The sequence below is a fragment of the Macaca fascicularis genome, chromosome 11 (genome assembly GCF_037993035.2).
Source record: "Macaca fascicularis isolate 582-1 chromosome 11, T2T-MFA8v1.1".
Lineage (NCBI taxonomy): Eukaryota > Metazoa > Chordata > Mammalia > Primates > Cercopithecidae > Macaca > Macaca fascicularis.
Window position 1 is genome coordinate 137,579,005 of NC_088385.1, and position 19,958 is coordinate 137,598,962.

The 19,958-nt window shown below is 52.1% G+C and overlaps 1 protein-coding gene across 38 annotated transcripts in view; it reads right to left on the minus strand.

The window, feature by feature from the left end:
• The window catches only part of RIMBP2 (RIMS binding protein 2), a 328,353-nt gene that overhangs the window by 76,325 nt on the left and 232,070 nt on the right, over positions 1-19,958 (minus strand). For all 38 annotated transcript variants that reach the window (XR_012420847.1, XR_012420846.1, XR_012420845.1 and 35 more), the window contains one exon: positions 6,897-7,001. Coding sequence is in view for 32 of the 38 variants with exons in the window: in XM_065525063.1 (XP_065381135.1) it covers positions 6,897-6,998 (102 nt within the window). In the remaining 6 variants the exon portion in view is untranslated. The remainder of the gene's footprint in view (positions 1-6,896; positions 7,002-19,958) is intronic.

A 19,958-nucleotide genomic window follows, 5' to 3' on the forward strand; every position in this document is an offset into this window, starting at 1 on the left:
GAGCTGCTGTAGCCACTTTGCCACCAGGAGGGTCAGGGCTGGACTGGCCGGGGACCTCCACAGGGAAACCAAGGCTGAAGCTGATCCAGAGGAGGGCAGAGAGCAGCCCAGTCCTGGTGATATCAGGGAGGCCTTGGATTCTGCTGAGTCTGAGGCCAGTAGACTTGAGCCCTGGGTCCAGCCATATCCGAAGTCAAATTTTCAGGGATGGTACAAATACAATTTCCTGTCTGGGTTTTCTGTCACTCGAAACCAAGAGTGCTGATGAACATCATCCTCAACTGTGAAAGCAAGGGACACTTCCTGAAGTGTGGGATGCTGGAGGTCGGATTCCTGAGGCTGTGACGAGACCAAGGAGAAAAGACAAACCGGGATCCCGCCTGCAGCACAGTCCACACTGTGCACCTCACACTGGCGCCAGCGTCTCCCAAACGTTCCCCGTGGAGCAGGAAAACGGGGATTTTTAAGACGCATGATTTTCTGACACCAGAGTGCAGCTACCTCTTAAAGCATGGGGCACGAATAAAGAATCCATATGCTACTCCGCGACTTACTTTGGAATTATCGGTTTCTAGAGAAATATTTCCTCTATGCCTGGAGAATAATTAGTGATGGACGATTCAACATCATAAATAAGCAAGTGAACATTATCTTCACAGCTTCTACTTCTCACTCGCCAAATCCCGTGGGCTGAAAAGAGGGAAGAGCTGGCTTCCCCAGCCAAGGGGAAGTCTGCCATTCCCCAGGCTAAAAATGAAAAGTCGTCTGAGGTTTCCATAGAGTTCATTCATGTGCGTTCCATTCTCACATCTTTCCAATGAGAGTTTCAAGAGCTGGGCAAGGGACTGGAACGCAGCACGTTAATTACACCATTCTCGAATTCAGCTCAACCGTTGAAGGCCGAAAACTGTTCCTTTCAAAGCGAAAACCAGCAAGAGCAACAATAAATAACAAAATAGAAAAAGAGACAAACAAGCAGGGAACATACAGGGATTATATAAATGATGCCACCATTGACTCAGTTGAATCAAAGATAGTTTTAAACTGGCAGGATTTAAAAAAAAAAAAAAAAAAAATTCCAGCAGGCTGTTAAAACTCAGCCAAGCTGGCAGTACAACTTAGTTTCCAGCTTCAGATGAAAACCAGTGCATTTTTGCAGGCTACTTGCAAGCTGGGCCATTTGGGCAATCAGAATAGACTGTTAAAATTGGCAGCACTGAGTTCTTACAAAATCCAAGCGACAGCTTAAGCTAGGCTCATTTAGGGGCCAACACAGGGAACGTGCGACCTTTACGGAGAGTGGTTCCTGCAGAGCAGGGAGACTGGAGCTCCTGATGCTGGAGGAAGAAGCCTGAGGACCAGGCCTGTTACCCAGAGGATCCGCTATCCGGGAGGGTGGGCAGGCCCTGCAGCAGCAGCAGCAGCAGCGTCCAGGGAGACGGCGCTCGCAGAAGGGAGGGCACATTCCCCGTGGCCGAAGTGCTGGGCATCTAGCTGGGTTGGATGCAGCACAGAGCAATAAGCCGTCCAGGCCCCTGGCGACTATGGCGGGACAACAGGCGTTGGCTTAGATGGAGCAGAGTGAGGGGCCTCCGTGGGTGTTATATTAGCTCTGCAGAAAAGTCAGTGAAACTCACGGAACTATGCCGAGGGCTGCAAGGACCCTCAAATCACGAGTTCTGCAGAGCTGAGGGCTGATGGACATTTTCTAATACTCCAGGAGCACACAGGATTGGGGCAGACGCCGCCTGAAATTAACACAGAGGGTCAGCTATGACCCACCCCAGCCATCCACACACAACTGAGGCCAGCACAGCAAATTCAGTCAAAGCATTAACTATGCATCGTGTGGCAAGCTCAGCTTCTCTCAGTATCACATGTTTCAGTAATGGCCTTAAGACTGAAAGCGATCATCCTACCGGTAAGAGGAACTGTAGACCGAAGTAAAATCGGTCAAGTCTGCAGATGAATTATAAATAGGGAAAAGCCCTTTAGCTCACACCACTGGATCATCATAATTGCCACTTGTCACAGGACAAGACGTTCTTGTGTAGGACGTAACCTACACAAGAAACTGAAAGTCTGAAGCAACGGAACGCAGCCGGACTCCAGGCTGACCACGACCGTTCACCTGGAGAGGAATCTTCAGGGTTTCGGGATTGGGTCTCAAGTGGACCAAGGGCACGTTAGCCTCAGCCTCCGTATCTGTAACATGGAGAAAACAACGGTGCCTCCATCCCACAGGTTACATGAGGGCTGACTGTTCATTGATTCACTCCGCGGGCTAAAACTGAGTGTTGACACCAATTTATCGTCGGTCATCTTATCCATGGGATTTTGACTCTACTGCCCCGACTGACGGAACCTCGCCACATCTCCAATTCCTTCTGTGCTGTTGAGCACCTCCGTCCATCCAGGATTTGCTGGGAGCTCCTAGGTGTCAGGCGATGTCCTATGCGTCCGATGCGCCTTTCACGGAGCTGAAGTGCCAGCAGGTGGAGGTGGGCAGTCAGCAAACCGCCACATGAGCAAGCAGGCAAGTTTTGGCATCAGTAAATGGGGCGACATGCCCTCTGTCTGGGCATGGAGTGGCGTCTGGTCTGAGGGAGACTCAATGAGAGAAATGAACCAGTTTTGCAACAACCCAGGGACCAGGCATTGTCGATGAGGGTCCCCGAGAGGGAACTGGCTTTGGCACGGTCCAGGGAGAGGAGGGAGCAGCTGCAGCGTGGGGAGCAGCAGAGGTGGTTCGGCTCAAAGGAGGCCATGCCTGCACTCTGGGTCCCAGTCCGGACACGCTGCACCAGCGGATTTGTGCCCAGAGTCGTTTCTACCATCGTTGTGGCCATTCACAGCCTGTTCTCACACCGCCCCACTCCTTGCTGTGTTGCTGGGACTTTGCTGACACGAGACTCTCCGTAAGCGTCTGCTGAGTGAATGGAGTGAATGGACGCAGGGATTTGTGAATGAGCTCTTGCTCCCAGTCTCCAGGAAGCACACGTCTCCCGGGAGAGCCTGTGGTTGCCAGCAGACAGCATGGGTCCTGGCTTGGCTGCCTTTTGCCTTTTTAAACTGTGTCTCTGCTCAGCTCCCAGAGATGAGGGCTGCCGCGTGAGCTCAGGATCCCTGGCTTCTGGGAGGAGAGCCCTGGGCAGTTTCATCACTCGTTCATCATTCACCCATGCATTTATTTCTCCGATTTAACAAATGCTTTCCCTTTCACATGACCTCACATGCTTCTCCCGACCACCATGCGGGGCAGGAGGACAGGTGGAGCTGCCTGGGAGAAAGGTGCCCCTGGACAAGGTGCTGGGATGTGGGTCCGACATCAGACGCCTGAATGTCCAGCACCTTCTCAGGGGTGGTCAGGTCTGGAGGTGAGGCTGATCCCACAAAGGAATCTCCAAGTACCGCAAAATATGGCAAAATGCACCAGTATTTCAGGAAAAATAAACTCCTGCCTCACATTGCACATCAAGAAAAACAACATTATAGGATCGAGGAAGCTGAGGATGAAAGCACAAAGAGTCAGGGAGGAGACCCCCAGACGGTGGGGAGGGGCATTTCCGGGACCTGGACTGAAGGAAGAGGCTCCAGGCAGGTGTCTCCAAGGGGAAAATGGAATCGGAAGTTCCCCAGAGGACTGAGACTTTCCTGAGAGGAATTTTACAGCTCCAGCAGGGAACGGGGGAGCCGAGGAATGATGGGTACACAGATAAGGAAGACAACAAGTAAATAAAAAAGGCAATCAGCTCCAGGGAGAGGAAGAGCTGTACAGAAACGGGAAATGCTGCGGTTACAGGAGCTCAGGGAGTTCAGCAGAAGTGTAGGTGCCGGTGAGGACACAGGGGAGTTCCACGTGGGACGTGGCGTCCGAGGCCACCCGAGCAGTGGTGTCAAGCAGAGAGTGAGTAAGGGAATTGGGGCGCAGTGGCGTCGTCTGGCTTCCAGGTCTAAATCCGGGAGTTACCACCACGCAGAGGTGGTGCTGAAACCCACACATCTCCTCGAGGGCACGAGACAGTGAGTGGAGACTGAAAGGGATGCGGCTTGAGGACTGAGTCTTGGGGTCACCTGTGATGTGTAGGGGGGTTGGTGTGCAGAAGGAAACCAGGAGAGGGTGGTGTCCTTGGAGGCCATAAGCTCAAACTGGGCCCCCGGGTCAAAGAAAATAAGGACAGAGGACTACCCACCGGACTGTAAGCCCACACATGGGTGACATTAACAAAAGCCACTTGCTGAGGGTGGGGTCCCGTGACGGCAGGTTCAAGAAAGAGCTGGGGTTGCAGAAAGACAGAAGAGGTTGTTTCTTTGAGACGCCTCCACGGCACCCTCATCAGAATCATCTTTGGGCCTTGGATAGTTCAAAGACGACTGGTGACTTTTATCTTGGTAGGGAGATGAGGGCCAGTCTTCAGCTGATCCATGCCTCATGGTGGAGGCACCACTGCCTGGTGGGGCAAGCGCTCCAGCTCTGTGCCTCAGGCCCAAATTCAACCCCTGTCCCGTCCCTGGCTGCACCCCAGCCACCCGGCCTTCCTCCTCTTCCCTGGATACTCTGGGCTGGTTCCCAAGGGGACCCGTGTGTGCACTGCTCCCTAATCCTCGCACACTCCCGCCCCAGCCCTCGGCGTGGTGGGTGTCATCTGCTCCTTGAACTGTCACCTATATCTAAAGTCACGGCCCCGTCAATCTGCCACTCCATCCTCTCAACTCCCTTCACTCCTCGCCATCATCTGGGCTTACTCGCGTTTTCATTGACTTGTTCACCTTTCTTTTTTAGCCTGAGAGGGCAGAGCTGTGTCCCACTCGCGGCTGTGTTCCTGCTTCTGGAACAGCAGCTGAGTGGCTGCTTGGAGGGGCAGACGGCCGACACTTGAATGACAGCACAAGGGAGCCGGTCACAAGTGCAGCGCAATGACCACCCACGGCGGAAACTGAACGCGAAGATGCACTCCGGAAAGAAGTCCCGGATCTCATTCCACTCAAGAGTTGGCCTTTCTCTTCTCACGCTAAAAACTACATCAAAGCCTCTAGAAATTACAAAATTGGCCCATTCATATTTCATCCAGTTTCTCTCCCTCTGCCCCCCGCCCCACTGATGAAGCATCAGTGTATCCAAAATCGAGACAACGGTGAGTCCCAAGGATAAAGAGCTCCAAGAGAATGGGACAGTACACAAAAGAGATCACGGACGCAGAATAACGGAGTCGGTTCCAGGTCATTCTCCTTGGCATCAAATGCTTAGTAAATATAACTCCAGGCTCCTAGAGAATGTTCTGTTGAGAGGAGACATCCTGTCCCTTCCTGGACAGTCTCTGTGCTTCTACAGACTGATTATCTGTCTCAGACGGTCCCCGCCTGGGGACGTGGCTTCTGGAGTGGCAATGAATGAATGCAGCTACCATCAGGCGTCGCCCAGCCACGGGAAAGGTCCTTGAGACATGGCAGGAGAAGATAAGAGTAATATTCCTGCCTGTGTCCCAGCAATATCCCTTGCGGATAACATCTAATGAAATATTGCTGCTCCGGATACCTGCCACCTTATTATGACAGGTAATAAGGGCTGTGAAGGTCCCATCAGCGCTGGCTTAATGAAATCTATCCTTAATACAATCTCGTGCTAAATGATTAGAGAAATGGCATCAGAACTTATCTACCTGTTCCAACAAGCTCTGCTAATAAACTCTGGAGAAGAAACACTGCTCTGACAGATTCCTATCGCCACCCAGGCTGGGTGAATGACTGTGAGTCCTTTATTTTGAGATCCAAGGCCTGGAGACGCTGTCAGATGGGTGGAGGGGCCACAGAGGGCAGAGGAGTGGCCCATCCCAGCCGGCGCCGGGCGGGAGGCTGCAGACCAGCCACTCTGGCCATAGGGGTGGCTGCCCTGCCGGGAGGAGAGGGCAGGACTGGGTGGGCACACTGGGCTCCGGAAGGAAATGAGATGAGAACTGTTCACAAGTCCCCACCTTCTGATTTCTTCCTGGGGGCACCCCAAGCCCATAGGCTCCAGGAGTGCCACCCTCCTAGCTATTTGGCTAGAGACAGCAGGACCGTGGCTGAGGCCTGGAGTGGGGATGAGGTTACCTGTCTCAACCCCCAGACCCATCACAGGTGCCCAGGAGGTAAAAATCCCAAATCACTCAGTCCTTCCTTCCCTCCTTCCCTGGTGCCTCTCTCCTTTCTCTCCTGATTTCTTTTCCTTTCCGTCTTATCTTCCCTTTTTCCTCTCTTACTGGGATCATGCTATAAATACTGCTCTGCAATTCAGTTTTCTCACTTGATAACACGTCATGCAAACAGCCTCAAGACAGCAGAATCACACCACCATGATCCTTTTCACTGACATCACATGGCGCCTGGTGTGGCTGGATCACGGTGCACACACCATCACCCTTAGGTGGGCATCAGTTGGGTCCAATCCCCATCCCCACTGCCACACAGCAGCACTGCAAGAAAACAGAACTCCTTTTGAACTGGTTCCTGTATTCCTTGCAGGGCATCGTCCAGGATGGAGGTCCAGGATGGAGGTGGCAGGGTCACCCTCTGTGTGCACTTTTAGTTTAAACAGATGCTGCACGTTGCTTTTCCCAGAAGTGGAAGCAATTCACACCCTGCCAGCCATCTTTACGCATGTGCTTTTCCTACAACCTCACCAGCATCAGAGGTTAGAACTTTGCATCCGCTTTTGCTTTAGAAAACATGAACACAGGTCTACTTAAGAAACACCAGAGCAGGAAAGCAGAAATGACTCTGAATCCTTCTGTGCAAGGAGAGAGAGGAAGAGGCCTGGGAGCCGAGGCTGCAGGTCGGCCGTTCCACCACACCGGGGATCCCCGGCCCACCCGCGGACTCCTTGCCTCACACGCCGCACCCGGCTGCCTGTCACTTACCTTCTGCAGAAGGTCAATTTCCTGCTGCTTGGCGCTGAGAACAGCCAGGGCCTGCTCATGCTCCAACTCCAGCTGCTGCCGCCGTTCAGCCGCCTCTCGCATATGCTGTGGGGACAGAGAGAGGCCTGGCTGAGCAGGGCAGCCTGTGCCCACGGGCGTGCATCCTATACCCTGCACCGAGCGGGCTCTGACTCAGCCCAGTCACTCCAGACCAGCCCTTCGCCACCCCGCGGGGCACCCACCTCCGTGCTTCCAGAGGCGCCCCTCCCGATGGGGGAGCCGTGACATGAACAAGCCCTCCACCTGCCACTTCTCCTCCTCAGGTTCCGAATGCAGCCAGCATTTGAGCAGAACCCTGTTCTCTTGCAAAGGTGACTTTCCTCTTTTTGCTTGTTTTGAAAAACTTAATCTCCCTCCTCTGCCTTTTTTGCCCAGGTCCTTTGTATGTAACAGCAAAGGCTTACTGATGTTGTCCTATGTGCCCAGCACTGGTTCAAGGTTTTATCTGCATTTAAGTCATATATCCCCATTATAAGCCTATGAGGTAGGTTCTGTAAGTAGCCTCATTCTACAGAGAGGGAAACTGAGGCACAGGAAGTCATCTTTGCCATCACACAGCTGGGAAGTGGACACCCGTTCGGAATGCAAACCCAGAGTCCACACCCTCCCGGGTGCTTCCAAACCTCAGGCTCTGGTCCTGACTGCCGACTCCGGTGAACCAGAGCACTCAGACCCAGGAGTCCAAATTCCTTCACCTACCCCCTCTGGAAAGGTTGCAAGGTGGCCCCCATCGGCCAGGCCCATTTTCTGGAGCAGAGAGCAGGAGCCGTATTCCTGGCTCTGTCCCTTCCTCCTGACAATCTGTCTGTCCTGCTTGGAGGGACAGCGCTACATCCCCAGTGCCAGGGTTTGACTCTCACCTACTCACCCTCGGTGTGCCCGTCCCTCCCCTCTGACAGGTCTCATGGGCCCAGAGTCACCATTGCATGGGAAATGACATGGGGTAGAAAAGGCCACAGCAGGCGGGCAGTCACACTGGGAACAGTCACAGAAAATATTTCCTGGGCCCCCCAAGCCACTCCTGGGGGCTTGGACAACCAGCTACAAAATGCTGCAATTTCACTGTCATTTCCTTTCATTCATATATATATGTGTGTGTGTGTGTGTGTGTGTGTGTGTGTGTGTGTGTGTGTGTGTGTGTGTGTGTGGTGACTTCGTGGTCAACATTTTAAAATCTGGGTCTTTTATATAAAAGTCCAGATTCTTTCAAAAATGGGAAGAGTTGGCCACGCATGCCTCCAGAAAAGGACTGAGAAGGGAGTGGGAGCTGCCCCTTCTGAGGGCGCACACCCCCGATGGCTGCTGCCCCACGGACTTGCCCCCCTGCATCCCCCGACATCCGAGGGCCACACAGATGACCCAGGTCCTGAAGCAAGCGGGTGCCTTGGCCCAGTGGGGCATGGGGAACTTCCCTCCTGGGCTGGAACTGGTTGGTCATTTATTCATTATTTTAATGTATTTATTATTTTACAATTCTATTGATTTTTAATCTTTTACTCATTTTTATTTATTTTTTATTTTTATTTCTTTGAGATGGAGTCTTGCTCTGTCACCCAGGCTGGAGTGCAGTGGCAGGATCTTGGCACATTGTAGCCTCTGCCTCCTGGATTCAAGCTATTCTCGTGCCTCAGCCTCCCTTCCAGCTGGGATTACAGGTGCCCACCACCATGCCTGGCTAATTTTTGTATTTTTAGTACAGATGGGGTTTCACCATGTTGGTCAGGCTGGTCTCAAACTCCTGACCTCAGGGGATCCACCTGCCTAGGCCTCCCAAAGTGCTGGGATTACAGGCATGAGCCACCGTGCCCTACCACCTTTTACTCATTTTTATTTAGTTTCGGAGTCTTAAAGGCCTGTAGCCTTCGCAAGTCATGAGGTCGGACACAAAAGAAGGTTAGCGTGGTTTCCTGAGGCCGCTGCCGACTCAGCCTAAGCTGGAAAGAGGAGCCTGGCAGTGGGGAGGCGAGGGAGTCCCTGCTGAGACTGGCAGGTGGCGAGGGCAGGGGGCACCCAGGCTCTGGGGGAGGGGTGTGGGGCCCCGCAGGAAGAGGCAGACAGGCCGATTACAAAGGTAGCCCTACCTGCTGCCACCGAAAGCTCCTTTCTTCTGGGAAATACCTTGAAACGGAATCACTTTAACTGAGGATGGGGAAGGCCTCCACTTTTCATTCTGCAAAGCGCTGTGGTTGGTGGGATATTTTGTTTGTGTTTAAAAAGTGAAGTCCTCCTCCCGGTCGGTGTTTCAGGCCCGGAGGCCTCACATGCTGGTTCATCCACCTTTTTCAGCTGAATAACCTCGGCATCCTCTCTGCTGTCTCCAGAAGAGGCTTCCAGTGAACTCGGAAGCTGTAATTACCCTGCACCCCCACAGACATCTGGGGGTTTCACTGCTGCTATGGGAACTCTCACAAGAACCCGGGATCCTGAGGAAATGGAATTCCCCAGAACATGAACCAACCCCAGGAAACACGGACGCCGCAGTCAGTGGCCATCGCTGGTTCACGCTGGGGCCAGATGGGTCCCAGGGAAACACCGTGCTTGTATCTTCCCACGTTCACTCCAGTTCTGAGCCCGGGCAGGCCTGGCCCTCCCAGGAAGGAGCCCTGGGTATTCGCTGCACAGTCCTCCCGAGATCCACCTTGGCACAAGGCTCTCCCTGCCCTGCTGGGCCGTCAGCCTGTTTGGGCCTCGCCATTTCTAATGGTCTCTTTCCAAGAGCCTCAGCTTCCCCGCCGCCCGCCACCAGTTCACTGTGAGTGCAAACCAGCGGCACACATTGCAGGGTGTTTTTAGGAGGACGGGGACAAGCCACCAAGACGGACAAACCGACAAAGCCCTGAGAGATGCCAGGAATTCCCCGGGCTCCTGAGAAGCTCTGGGAACTCTTCCCCAAACCCTGCTGCCACGTTGGTGCAGTGTGGCTTTCCTCTGGGGTCGGCTTTCCCCATGAGGGTCCCGGAGGTCCTCAGGATGGCCAGTCTCTGCAGACCCGCATGAGGCCCTCCGTGTGGGGCTTCCAGCTGCAGACAGGACTATTTCTACTCCATTTATTCATTCATTGCTTCTCCTGGATATTCGTTCATCAGACTGACATTTATTGAGCACCTACTAGATACCAAGAAGCTGGGGACACGGAACAGGACAACCATGTCTTCATGAGAGAACACCCCAAGGGTGGGAGCAGAGCATGAAGGCAGATGGATGAAATGAGAAGGGTCCGAGTGTGGCATGGAGGGGGCAGAAGCACCCAAATGACATCCGAGGTCCTGGACTTCCAGGAGTGGCCATTTCCTACATCCCAACACCTGCCTCAATCTGATATGAGGAGGAGATTTCAGCCACATTCCACCAGGAGAACTCACTCACTCACTCACTCAACAAATATTTAACAAGCACTATGTTTTGTGTCAGGCACCCTGCTGGATTCTGAAGGCTACAGCAACGCAAAACAACAGCAAAACAAAACCAGCTCTCTTGGAGCTCACATTCTGCAGGGGAGGGGACAGACCTCATCCAAATACACCAATTGCGTGTGTGGACACGGGTCAGCAGTCCTAAGCATGGTGACCGCGGGGTCAGGCGGTCCTAAGAACCGTGGGGTCGGGCGGTCCTAAGGGTTATGAACAAATAAAGCCCAGTTCACAAATGCATGCACCTACTATGCAGCCACAAAAATTGTAAAAAATTAAATAAAAGGGGAAAAATAGAAAAAATAAACTGTTTAAAAATATACTTTTGGCCGGACCCGGTGGCTCAAGCCTGTAATCCCAGCACTTTGGGAGGCCAAGACGGGTGGATCATGAGGTCAGGAGATCAAGACCATCCTGGCTAACACGGTGAAACCCCATCTCTACTAAAAAATACAAAAAACTAGCCGGGCGAGGTGGCGGGCGCCTGTAGTCCCAGCTACTCGGGAGGCTGAGGCAGGAGAATGGCATAAACCCGGGAGGCGGAGCTTGCTGTGAGCTGAGATCCGGCCACTGCACTCCAGCCTGGGTGACAGAGCGAGACTCTGTCTCACAAAAAAAAAAAAAAAATATATATATATATATATATATATATATACACACACACACACACTTTTATTTTTTATAATAAAAGGGGATGGGAGCTGCAGTCCAGCTGGGCGGTCTGGCCCATCAGCTGAGAGGGCCAGGGAAGCCCCCCACCAAGATGGTGCTAAACAATGGCCCAAACCAGAGACAGAGCCCCACGCAGCTGTGGGTGGAAGGCAGGACAGCACAGTGCCCAGAGCCCCCACCCTCACCTAGACACGGTGCCCGGAGCCCCCATCCCCACCTGGACGCGGTGCCCAGAGCCCCCGTCCCCACCTGGACGCGGTGCCCGGAGCCCCCGTCCCCACCTGGACGCGGTGCCCGGAGCCCCTGCCCCCACCTAGATGTGTCCCTGAGCCATGCCACTAACAGGGGCTGCGAGGGCCTCTGCGGCTCCTGGAAAGCCCCCAAAGGTTCCCCCAGACACTGGCTCGCTGATGGACAATGTCCCGTGGAAAGGACGGACTGGAGAAGAAACGTCTCTACAGATTCTGCCGGTGATTGTCACTCAGGTGTCCTTGGCCAGAAGGAGCCCGACGCCCCCCGAGGTGGACCCCTGACCCCATGTCCCATCCCAGCTCAGAGCCCCTCGATGGGAAGTAAAGCGGCGTGCTGTCCCAGGGCCACCTGCCTGCCTCTCACACCCCACTGTGACACCCTGGCGTTCTGTTTCCAGAGAGCAGACCAGTGCCCAGCTCCGGACCTTCGTACACGTTGCTCTCCCTGCCAGCCCGACTCTCGCCTTCCAGCCTTTGCCCAAATGCCACTTCACAGTGAAGCCTGGTGGCCGCCCAGCCCCTCCTGGACATGCCATGTTCTCCACCTGCCGTCGTTTCCTCCTGAGCACCCCCACCCCCAACACCCTGGCTGGCTCCCTTGCCTGCTGTGTTCCTCCCCCCAGAATATGAGCAGGCACCTTGCCCCGCTGTGTCCCTGTCCCCACAACAGGTCACTCGGCACAAATGCCAAATCCTCACACTGCCACCCTCGTGGCCTCTCAGAGCTCAGTCCCACTGCTGTCCCCGCCACCCCCTTCTCCAGCTGCATGGGCCTCCTCGCAGCCCCTGGGGCTCTCCACACTCCCCACATCAGGCGCTGGCAGGGAAGGTTGGGGGAAAGGTGCTTCCAGCTTTTCACGTTAGCAAAAGCCATTAAAGAGCCTGAACACCTGGGCTCAAATACCAGCTCTGACACTGGCCCGCTGTGTGGCCTTAGAGTAGTTACTTAACTTCTCTGGTCTCCATGTTCTTCTTTTGGATTAATTTTTCAACACTATTCTTTTTCAATTAGTTAGTAATTAATGAAATAACTAATGTTAATTATTAATTAACACCTACTTCATAGAGGTGTTTTGAATTTTACCTGAGCTATAGTACCTGGCATCTATTAAGTTCTCTGTGTTATGCTTTAGTCCCAAGAGGAGAAACCCTTTCCCACTGGACGTGTATAGCCCTGTTGATGCCACTTAAACACCAGGGTGGGAGGGAGGGACTCACGGGGCAACCACGGCTGCACCAACAGGACGACAGACAGCTACAGCCGCATTGGTAAAATGACAGTGAGAAATCGGAATGTGGCCGCTGCCATTTATTAAGCACCTACTATATGCAGGGCACGATGGCTGCCCAGGCACTGTCTCATTTAAGGCTGAGGGTTGGGTGGGTGCTGTGGTCACTGCTTCCCAGCAGAGCAATGGACTCAGGGAAGCTGAGCAAGGGCTGAAAGCCACAGCCGGAACACGGCCCATGAGAAGGTCGGAACTCATGGCCAGTCTGCTCCCAGCCACTGCCCCGCTTCTGGGTTGAAATGACTTACACCAGCCACTGTCATCTTGGAGCACTACGGGGGCCGGGGCCGAGAAGCAGCTTTTGACTCCCTCGTGGCCCACCTGGCCTGGGTGGCCGATTGTGCAGCTGCTTAATTCTGCCATTTGGGCTTAATTCTGGCTAATGTTGTGCTTCTCTTTATTTTGGAAGGGGGCACTGCCAAAGGCAGCCTGTATCATCTTTATTTAGCTCTGGGCAGGAAGTTGTTGGCGAGAGGGCACCACCTTCCCCGCCAGGACTCGCCAGGTAGATTCGCCAGGCACCGAAACAGCTCAGGGCGTGGTCCCGCAGCCTCAGAGTCGCCGAGGAGAAAGGGGTGGCAGATGGTGTGCTGGGCTCTTGCTTCGGGGTGCCAGTGAGACGAGGGTTTATAGATCAGATGGATGGAAACAAGTGCAGTGAAGAAGCCTTTGTATTTCTACGGTTAATGAGCCAAGTCCGTACGAAGCGGCTGTCACAAAGGTGTGAGTGGGAGAAGCACTCAGCCCTTGAGGACAGCCTCAGTTTCATCACAGATGCCATGGCTGGGAAGACAAGGTTTGCTGGGGCTTGTTTTGGCGTCAGCATCCATCTCTCCAAATCTTACCTGTTTCTGCAAAGCCCTCATCCCCCTCCAGACACTGCCCACGTATCTGCTTCCCGTCTCAACAAAACTCCTTACAGGATGGGTTCTGTCAGTCCCCTATGGCCGCCCCTCCCATGCGCTCTTCCAGCCCTTCCAGTCAGCCTCCCTCATGTCACTTGGCTGAGATTCTCCCAGTAAGGCAGCCGAGGAGTCCCTGCGGCCCGAGCCCATGGCTACTTTCCTGCCCTGACTGGACCAAATCCCTCAGCAGCACCTGACGCCAGGGCTGCTCCTCCTGGACGTGCCCTGGACTCTGGCTCCCGTGGGCCGCACTGACCTGGTCTCCCTCCCTGACCTCCGCAATGACCTCCCGCTGATCTCTAAATCCTGGAGGGGCCCCGGCTCTATTTATACCATTCCTTAGGTGATCTCAGCCAGCTTTGAGGTTATAATTGCCACATAATTCCAAATGAACCCTTCATCCCCCCGCCCTCCCAACTCATACCCAACTGCCTACTCATTATCCCCACATGGATGGACGGGAGGAAGCTCAAATTTAGCCTGTCCGAAATAGAATTCTTGATTTTCTTCCTCAAACAAGTTCCCTCCCCAAGCTGTGCCATCTCGGCCAAGGACACCATCATCCCCTCAGCTCCTCCAGATGCAAAGCTGAGAGTCATCCTTGATTTCCTGCTTCTCCAGAGCCACTGGCTGCACCAGAGATTGCCCCACAGCCATTCTCCTTCAACAGCACAAAGGCTGCCAACTGCACCGGGTACCAAATCCAGACTTCCGGCTGTAGCCAACAGGCTCCCCTGTGATCCAACCTCTTCTCTGCCCTCACCTCCCGCCTCTGCCCCTTCCTCACTGTGCTTTTGCCACACTGGCTTCTGCTCAGGTCCATGACCACGTCAAGGTCATCCCCAACTCCAGGTCTTAGCAAGTGCCACTCCTGCTGCCCGACATGCTTGTCCCTGCACCACCACATGGCCAGCCCTTCATGGCACGATGGGGTTTAGGATGTGTTCCCTCCAAACCTCGTGTTGAAATGTGATCCCTGTGTTGGAGGTGGAGCCTGGTGGGAGGTGTCTGGGTCATGGGGGCATAGCCCTCATGAATGGCTTGGTGCCCTCCACATAGTGATAAGTGAGTTCTTACTCTGAGTTCACTGGAGAGCTGGTTGTTTAAGGGAGCCTGGCTCTGCCTCCCTGTCTCTTGCTACCTCGCTCACCATGTGGTACACCTGCTCCCACTTTGCCTTCTGCCATGTCTGGAAGCTTCCTGAGGCCTCACCAGAAGCTGCGCAGATGCTGGTGCCATGCTTGTACAGCCTGCAGACCTGTGAGACAAATATGCTTCTTTTCTTTACAAATTACCCAGTCTCAGGTATCTCTTTATAGCAACACAAAATGGACAAAGACGTGGCAAGTGTCCTGACCAGTGACCAGAGATTATTTTATTTACATGTTTATTTTATGTCATCCTTTCCATCCCACTCCCTACCCTTGTCCATGAGAACCACAGGATTACAGGACTTACTTCCCTGTCTGCTGGTGCACCCCCAGCCCAAAACAGCCTCTGACATGTGGTGAGGCAGAATCAATGATAGCAAAGGTGAGGCCTCTCACCTAGAACATCTTTCCCATGCCCCCAGCCCACACTCCCCCCTCTCCATCCCTCACAGCCTCCAACTTGACTCTGCAGCAATGCTGTAACCTGCTTTGTACTATTCTGATTAATTTCATATAATTCTCACTTTCTCAACTGGACTAGAAATGGCTCCACTTCCGTGTGCACACTCCACAGGCAGCAGGAGTCTAATTCACATTTTCTAAGTGGAATTAAAGCAATGATTATGAGTGGAGGATCCATCCTGTGGCTGTCGGGAAACCAGACTTTAACACTTGAGGAGCCTAGAGAAGGTTGGATCCTCACTACCAAAGATTCCACATTTCACCAAACCCACAGTCAAAACTGTGAACCAGAGACATAAGCTGGTTCCCCTGGAGGCCATCGCACTGGCAGAGTTAGTCACGCAGCTATAATAAAACCTCTCTTGGAGATGGGCTTTGAGACTGAGGAGGGGAGAGTGAAGTGGATGGCGAAAAAAAATGTAAGCCAAAAATAGGAGAGATATTGGCTGCAAAGGCTGAAATTCGTGGTGTTAGGTGGATGGTGGGGGAAAAGATAGCTCGGTCAGGGGGTGGTGGGGGCCGTGAGTTTAATATTAGTGAGGTCTACAAAGTAACCAAAAACAGAGAAATAGACAAGGCTCACAAACACACGGACATGCTAAATATATCCATCCATCCTGGCATGAGGACATACTGATTCATTCTGCACAGCGTTACTTTTCTAAATGTAGCCAGTGTGCATGTCTCTGTTGAAACATCTATGGAAAAATCAGTGTTGCAAGGCTGAGATATTAATCAATGTTTCTTTCTATCACGGACCCTCTATTTCTCCTCCATTCCCCTCCCACTTCCCATCCTAAGGGCTCCTTTCTGTGCTCACTGCCTCGGGGAGGATGAGAGATGGATCAGGGAAGAGCAGAAACTGGGGACTCCCCTGGGCTTTGGTCTGCAGAGATACAGGGAATCAAGAAGATAGCGTGCAGAGGGGTTACTGTGAGAAACTGAGACCAGACTTCCCTTTTAATCTGCAGAAATACAATGCTTCACCAGAGGCAGACAGATTCGCTGAGAAGAACCAATACATGTATAGACACTGGTGGATTCTGCAGAGACGGGCTCTTGGCTCTGCTTTCTGGAAAGTTCCAGAGAGGTGACTCCTAGAGAACTTACGGCTAGCATGGGGAGTTGAGCTTAAACATCCCTGGCAGGGATTTCTGAATGACCCTGGGATAGCTAAGAGCCCACATGAATGCAGACAACTAAACAATTAAATTCTTTCATGTCCTATATTTTACCATGTCGTCATGTAACTTTTACCTTTGTCGCTGAAATAATGGAAACAACTGGTAGACTGTGCTTTGCCTGCTTTTACAGCCTACATAAAAGCAACACGCATCGGATAGAATAGTGGGAATCTCAGCATGTGTACACTTGGATGAGGGCAGGATGGAATCCCATGACAACTTGGCTTTGGGTAACCCTGCACCCCAGCCTAGATCTCACCTTGGTATGCCAATCAACTGCCTCACGGCTCTCGGATCTACTCTCTCTCCTTCTCTTGTTTTGCTCAATATCAGAAAGAGCTAAACTTCCCAGACACCCTCGCCCTCTGTTTCTGGGTGGTCAGTCAACAGGCAGCATCGGCGGGAGGGAAGCCAGGGATTTCTCCCTCTTTTTCTGCCTCCTAAGTTGTCTCTGGTAGTGGCTCCATTTCCTGTCCGTCTCTAATCCATGGTCTCTGCTCCTGACTGAGATTGCATCACCCCCATTGTCCCTTCAGCCTTAGAGGTGATGCCAGCTTCACAATGCAGCCATTTGGCTTATTAGCTCTTCCATCCCGTGTGTCACCAATCCCCTGTATTAATGTCCCTCCATTTGAAATACCTTGGCTGGCTCCTGCTTTTTGACTGAAGTCTGACTGGTAGACTGAAGGAAAAGGATGAAACCAACTCCAAATTGATGACACATTTCTATCCCTCTTTCAAAATGAGCGCCTTAAAAGTGAATTAAGCACTTTGGGAGGCCGAGGTGGGCAGATCACGAGGTCAGGAGATCGAGACCATCCTGGCCAACATGGTGAAACTCCGTCTCTATTAAAAATACAAAAAATTAGCCAGGCGCGGTGGCGGACACCTGTAGTTCCAGCTACTCCGGAGGCTGAGGCAGGGGAACTGCTTGAACCCGGGAGGCAGAGGTTACAGTGAGCTGAGATCCAGCCACTATACTCCAGCCTGGCGACAGAGTGAGACTCCGTCTCAAAAAAAAAAAAAAAAAGAAAAAAAGAAAAAAAAGAAAAGTGAATTAAGTAATTTTGAGGGGGGTTGTTCTGTTTCAACAACTGTTTCTGTGTTGTCCCTTTCACTTGAGTTGTTATAACTAAATTCAAACCTGCTTCATAGACCTACTGTAACAATTTTAAGTTAAAAAAAAAAAAACTCACTGAAATGTTGATTTTGCTACCTACCTACAAAGCAGAAAATAAATCTGTGCAGGAAAATGTACAATCTGATAATGTTTTTGTTTACTTACCTACAATTTAGCTTGGATTTTTTACTATCCCTTAGTTTGCTTGAAACTTTCCTATAAAAAAATAAACAGTTTTGATGCTTCTTCCCAAGTAGGAAAGCTTGTTCTGGTCCCAGCTGTCAGACAATCCTGGGCTGATAGCTACTTTAATGAATCGGCAGCAGAAGTATAAATTGGGGTACAGGGAGATGGGGGAGGGGATAGACGTGCTTGGTTTACCTCAAGAGTTATAGTATCACAGGGGCAAAGGCAGGTTTGGTAAGTTCCAGCTGCCATTTCTCTCCAAGGGCCAGGAAATAAGGTCCTAAGATAAAAGTCACTGGCCATAAATAACCTTATTCAAGGAAAATAACCTCGTCTGCAGGGCACCTGTGGTGTGAAGGCTGAGACCTGTGCGTTCAGCAACAGAACCAGCCAAGGTGGGGCTGCAGTAAACCTCTTGGCTTACCGGCCAGTCCACAGGACTAAAACAGAGGCCAAATGCCAACTCACCCTGGAACTCAGCCACACCATAAAAGAGGGAGATGTGGTCAGAGTTCAGTGGGAGGGTGGGGAGCAAAGTAGGAAACGGGCTGCACAGCAGGTCCCGAGCCCTGTGTGTGGTAACAATCCAAACCCACGTTAGTGTTTATCATAGGTCACCACCTACAACTGGTGGGAAAATGGTGTTCTTATTCCTGTATGCACACTGCTGGCAGTTTTCCCAGAGAACCTGCCTGAGACCCAGCCTGGCTCCAGACATCAGCCTCCACATGCTTACCTAAACACATCTGAAGATTACTAAGTTCTAGAAGTACTGTTATGCTAAGTACTGAACACATATCACCCATTTAATCTGCACAACAACCCTTGAAGCAGGCGATATTTTCATTCCCATTTACAGAGAAGGAAACCAAGGCCCAGAGAGGTTGAGTAACGTGTTCAAGTTTGCCCAGCTAGTAAAGGCTCAAGCCAGGATTTGCACCTAGCGAGCCCAGCTCACACTCTCTCCACTGTCTCGGCTCTCTGTTGTCTAAGAGGCCTCCTCCAGGACCTCTCTCATATTTGTGGGATGTGCTGATATTTGCTGGGACTCTCTGCAAGGAGTACACATGAGAACCTTTTCTGCAGTGCCCCAAAGTCACTCCGCCTCCTTCCTTCCAGAGTTCTCAGGCCACCATGCACACCGTGCCTCTGTCACACGGCTGGGGCACAGCCATCTGCACTTCTCCTCGGGGGCAACTGTACTTTCATTCGCACGACTTCCACAAGCAACTGGGATTCTCTCTGTTCCTGGGAGAAGGGCTCAGGGACTCCCAAAGGGAGTCTGAAAACCCCACGTTTCGCCCAAAGACAGAATCCCACCACACCCTGACACCGGGCTTCCGCTTCCCCGCGCAGAGACCTTCCCAGGGCACACGCTGTCATTCATGGGGAGGCTTCATATCTGAAAAGGACTCAGGATTACACCACGGCCAAAAATGCCTGTCTGAAACACTCTGCCTGTGGCAGGATTTATTTTTAAAGCAGTGATATTTATAGCCGGCTGTCGACATTCACGCCAGCGCTTAAGCTGCCTACAAATGTCAGGGTGCCGCTTTCCCAGGGAAAATCTCAGATGTGACACGGAACGAACAAACCTGGAGCAAACTGAATTATCTCCTCAACGTCAGATCAAAGGTGGACTTGTCCTCTGCTTTGGATGCCACCTTGCCTGAGCGAAGAAATTAAGGAAAAAGCAATTTCCCCTAACAGGAGTTAACGGCGACACTTTGAATGTCACATTAGTGGGATCTGCTGTGCATGGTAGAAATAATGAAGCATTTATGTACACATGATTTCCTTTCACCCAGCACCTGGCGGAAAGAACGCAAGCACTCACAGAACCCACGTCTTCAAAAACGAGAAAGACAAGGTCTTTAAAGCTGTTTGTTTTCATGGCATCATGACTCTCTGCCCCAGCCACAGAAGTCACACTCATTCAGAATGAGAATGAATGTGGAAAACAGTCATGCGAATTCAGTGAAGTCTATTTCAGCCAAAGTATTTTAGTTTCTCAAACTGGGAAAAAAAGGATCGTTAGGAGTTCCTTTGGGAAAAAAAGAAAAAAAGAGAGAGAGAGATTTTCCTGAGTCTTAATTAGCCTTTGATCCTAAAGCCTCCCTCCTTCTCCTCTGGCCCTGATGAATCCCGGAGACGCGGGGGCGGCAGCACTCATCCCATGCTGCTTTGGGAGGGTTATTTTTCTCACACACAGTTTCTGTCATGCCCCAGTGGTTCCGGCTGTGAGCCCGCGATTTTGGCCAGCCAGGTGGAGGGGATCCTATCAGCTGGACCTGTGTTCAATGCCATTTCCAACGTGTACAGGCTTTGTGCCCTGGGGCGAGTTAGGTACCTCTGAACATCAGGTTTCACGT